The 5000-nt window shown below is 54.2% G+C and overlaps 1 protein-coding gene across 1 annotated transcript in view; it reads left to right on the plus strand.

Moving 5' to 3' along the window:
* The window catches only part of LOC125043753 (equilibrative nucleoside transporter 1-like), a 21320-nt gene that overhangs the window by 13319 nt on the left and 3001 nt on the right, over positions 1-5000 (plus strand). The window contains exons 6-8 of the mRNA XM_047640018.1: positions 81-313; positions 2588-2680; positions 3570-3764. Of these exons, the coding sequence (XP_047495974.1) occupies positions 81-313; positions 2588-2680; positions 3570-3764 (521 nt within the window). The remainder of the gene's footprint in view (positions 1-80; positions 314-2587; positions 2681-3569; positions 3765-5000) is intronic.

Raw genomic sequence — 5000 nt, forward strand, 5'->3', positions numbered from 1 at the left:
TCTTCCCCTTCCACTCCTCTGCCTCTCCCGTCTATTCCTTTCCTCTCCCCTCCCCTCCCCTCTTCCCCTTCCCTCCGCAGTGTGCGTGGCCGTCCTGCAGGGCTCCTCCTACGGGCTGGCCGGCCTGTTCCCCGCCTCCTGCATGTCGGGGATGCTGTCGGGGCAGGCCATCTCGGGCATCTTCTCGTCTCTCGCCAGGATCATCTCGCTGCTGGTCGGCGAGGAGCCCGTCACCAGCGGCCTCGTCTTCTTCGTCATCGCGGACGTCTTCCTCGTCGTCAGCATCGCGGGATACGTGTACATGACGAGGATGGTGAGGACTCGGGGGCAGGTCGGCGCTCTCTGGCTCTCGCTCTCCGTTGGGGTTCTCGGTTTTGTTTTGATTTTTGGCTTCCTCTCGCCTTCTCGCTCTGCCTTTGAGTCTTTCTCTGTTTTTTGTTCTTTTCTTTTATTTTCTTTCCCCCCCTCTTCCTTTCCCCTTTCTCTATTTCTTCTCTGCTCCTCCCTCTTTCTTCCCTCCCCTTTTCTTTCCTTGTCCTTTCCCCTTTCTTTATTTCTTCTCTGTGCCTCCCTCCTTTCTCTCCCTCATACCTTCTCTTTTCCCTCCCCCTTCCCTCCTCTTATCCCTCCCTCTTCCCTCCTCAACCCCCTCCTTTCTATCTTCCTTCCCTCCCTCTTCCCTTCTCTCTCTCCCTCCTCTCCCTTCCTCCATTCCCTCCCTCTCTTCCCTCTCCTCCCTCTCCTCTTCCTTCCTCTTTATGGCTGTTCTTTTATCAGTTATATAGAAGTATGAATACAGAAATTAGTAATTAAAAGAGCATCTTTTCATTCGCGTTTGTTTATCATTCACATGCGTCTGTCCACACGCTTCACTTCTGAGCACCAGCATTGCTCTCTCGCACGCCCTCCGACCCCTCCCCTGACGCCCTCCCTCCGACCCCTCCCATGTCTCCCTCCCTCCGACCCCTCCCATGTCTCCCTCCCTCCGACCCCTCCCATGTCTCCCTCCCTCCGACCCCTCCCATGTCTCCCTCCCTCCGACCCCTCCCTTGATTCCCTCCCTCCGACCCCTCCCTCCGACCCCTCCCTTGACTCCCTCCCTCCGACCCCTCCCTCCGACCCCTCCCTTGACTCCCTCCCTCCGACCCCTCCCATGTCTCCCTCCCTCCGACCCCTCCCTCCGACCCCTCCCTTGAATCCCTCCCTCCGACCCCTCCCTCCGACCCCTCCCTTGACTCCCTCCCTCAGACCCCTCCCTTGACTCCCTCCCTCCGACCCCTCCCTCCGACCCCTCCCTTGACTCCCTCCCTCCGGCCCCTCCCTTCATTCCCTCCCTCCGACCCCTCCCTCCGACCCCTCCCTCCGACCCCTCCCATGTCTCCCTCCCTCCGACCCCTCCCTTGATTCCCTCCCTCCGACCCCTCCCTCCGACCCCTCCCTTGACTCCCTCCCTCCGACCCCTCCCTCCGACCCCTCCCTTGACTCCCTCCCTCCGACCCCTCCCATGTCTCCCTCCCTCCGACCCCTCCCTCCGACCCCTCCCTTGACTCCCTCCCTCCGACCCCTCCCTCCGACCCCTCCCTTGACTCCCTCCCTCCGACCCCTCCCTTGACTCCCTCCCTCCGACCCCTCCCTCCGACCCCTCCCTTGACTCCCTCCCTCCGACCCCTCCCTTGATTCCCTCCCTCCGACCCCTCCCTCCGACCCCTCCCATGTCTCCCTCCCTCCGACCCCTCCCTCCGACCCCTCCCTTGACTCCCTCCCTCCGACCCCTCCCTCCGACCCCTCCCTTGACTCCCTCCCTCCGACCCCTCCCTTGACTCCCTCCCTCCGACCCCTCCCTCCGACCCCTCCCATGTCTCCCTCCCTCCGACCCCTCCCTCCGACCCCTCCCTTGACTCCCTCCCTCCGACCCCTCCCTTGACTCCCTCCCTCCGACCCTTCCCTTGACTCCCTCCCTCCGACCCCTCCCTTGCCTCCCTCCCTCCGACCCCTCCCTTGACTCCCTCCCTCCGACCCCTCCCTTGCCTCCCTCCCTCCGACCCCTCCCTTGACTCCCTCCCTCCGACCCCTCCCTCCGACCCCTCCCTTGACTCCCTCCCTCCGACCCCTCCCTTGACTCCCTCCCTCCGACCCCTCCCTCCGACCCCTCCCTTGACTCCCTCCCTCCGACCCCTCCCTCCGACCCCTCCCTTGACTCCCTCCCTCCGACCCCTCCCTTGACTCCCTCCCTCCGACCCCACCCTTGACTCCCTCCCTCCGACCCCTCCCTTGACTCCCTCCCTCCGACCCCTCCCTCCGACCCCTCCCTTGACTCCCTCCCTCCGACCCCTCCCTTGACTCCCTCCCTCCGACCCCTCCCTCCGACCCCTCCCTTGACTCCCTCCCTCCGACCCCTCCCTCCGACCCCTCCCTTGACTCCCTCCCTCCGACCCCTCCCTCCGACCCCTCCCTTGACTCCCTCCCTCCGACCCCTCCCATGACTCCCTCCCTCCCTCCGACCCCTCCCTTGATTCCCTCCCTCCTTCCACTCCCATGACTCCCTCCCTCCCTCCTTCCACTCCCATGACTCCCTCCTCGCCCGCAGAACTACTACCACTCCGTGAAGGCAGAGACGGAGGGCAAAGAGCAGGCGGAGCACAAGAGCGACACCCAGACCTACATTTCTGTTCTGAAGAAGGTGAGATTGTTGTGTTTTTCTCTACTTGTTTTTTTTCTTTGGTTTTCATTGTGTGCGTGTGTGTTTATTCATTTCTTTTCGTTTTTTTTTTTTTTTTTCTTTTTTTTTTTTTTTAGCATTCTCTCTTCTCTCTGTCAGTCCCTCTTTCATTTCTACACCTACTTTTCCCTCCCCCCACCCCCTTCTTTCTATTTTTTTTATCCATCTATCCAGCCCTCCCTCTCTTCTATCATCTATTTACTTATCCCTCTCCCTCCTTTTTATCATACATCCATCCTTCTCCCTCTTTTATTATCCATCTGTCTATCTCTCTCACTCCCGTAAATGAATCATCCATCCATCTCTCTCCGTCTTTTACTACCAATCTATTTATCTCTTTTCATCCATTTGCCCATCCCTCTCCCTCTTTTATCATCCGTCTATCTGTCTCCTTCCCTCTCTTCTATTCTCCCTCTCTCTCACAACAAATCTATCCAATCACTCGCCACTAATGTATTCACCCACCCACCCATCCCTCTTCCTGACTCCCTTTTATTATTCATATATCCATCTCTTTCCCTCTGCTATCATCCTCCTCTTATTCTCCATCTATCCGTCCTTTCTCTCGCCACTAATTTATCCACCCATCCCTCTCTCTCATTCCCTTTTATTATTCATATATCCATCTCTTTCCCTCTGCTATCATCCTCCTCTTATTCTCCATCTATCCGTCCTTTCTCTCGCCACTAATTTATCCACCCATCCCTCTCTCTCATTCCCTTTTATTATTCATATATCCATCTCTTTCCCTCTGTTATCATCCTCCTCTTATTCTCCATCTATCCGTCCTCTCTCTCGCCACTAATTTATCCAGCCACCCACTCACCCCTCTCTCTCTCTCACTCCCCAGGTCTGGCTCATGGGAACCACCCTCGGCGGCACTCTCTTCATTACCCTCATGGTATACCCGGCCGTGGTGGTGTACGTGACATCCGTATATCCTGAATCGCGCTGGACGGAGGAGTTCTTTCAGCCGACGATCACCTTCCTCCTCTTCAACATCGGCGACACCCTCGGCAGGGAGGTCACGCGCTGGTGGAGATGGGTGAGGGACGAGGTTCTACCTTGGGGGGCGCTGGGGAAGGGTTAGAAATACTTGGGTCATTTGTGTAGATGGATTGATAGATAGGTCGATCGGTTGAGTGATTTATTGATTGATAGATAGATAGATGGGTCTTATCTGTGATATTGTTCGATCACAAGTGGCCATGGATCTGTTCTACGCCCGTTGAGACTGTGACCGCTAACTGTCAGAGTGAGGCGCCAGGGGTTGATTCTGAATGTGGGGAGATGGTTCCAGCGCTAATTCAGGAATCATGACTTCAAGATCATATATGCACACACACACACACACACACACACACACACACACACACACACACACACACACACACACACACACACACACACACACACACACACACACACATATATATACATACACACACACACACACATTCTTTCCCCCAGGCATGCGGGTGGTAGAGACAATAATGCCATAGATGGTGGCCTTACATACTTAATATCTATTTATTAAGTATCTATCTATCTATATATCTATCTATCGATATATATATATATAAACACACACACACACACACACACACACACACACACACACACACACACACACACACACACACGTGTGTATGTGTGTGTGTGTGTGTGTGTGTGTGTGTGTGTGTGTGTGTGTAAATATTCTGCATCTTAATTGACCTGTTCAGGTATAGACTTATAGTTTTTGGGCAATAGTTCTCAACCCGTGTCTCGCAACACACTAGTGCGTCGCGACCCCGAACGTGTGTCGCGCAATTATGTAGATGACATGCTTTGATGATAATAATGATAAAGGTAATAGTAATAACAAGGAAATGAAGACGTGCTCTCAAGTGTCCAGCCTTATCTACAAGGGTTTTGCCAGTCCAGCCAAGCACAAGTTATCTATGAATCAGATATCTTAATGCAGTGCTTTTACAGTAATCTAGACATTCTTAAGGAAGAGTGATAATTATACACGTATTATATATTCGAATATATTCGAATATAATATATGAATAAATTATTGGAGTAAATGTTGAAAATAGCTGTTCTGGGGTAGGTGTTTGTGTGTGTGGGTTGGTGGGGTGGGGGTGGGGGGGACTGCTGGAAATAGGATATTTTACATGAGGGGCAAAGGTGTTTCACAAGAGATAATGGGAAGAAATATATAAAACTTAAAAAAATAGTTGTATGCGCCAGGGAAGGATGATATGCAGTATATATGTCCTGTATATATGTAAAT

This window comes from Penaeus chinensis, chromosome 34 (assembly GCF_019202785.1).
Source record: "Penaeus chinensis breed Huanghai No. 1 chromosome 34, ASM1920278v2, whole genome shotgun sequence".
Lineage (NCBI taxonomy): Eukaryota > Metazoa > Arthropoda > Malacostraca > Decapoda > Penaeidae > Penaeus > Penaeus chinensis.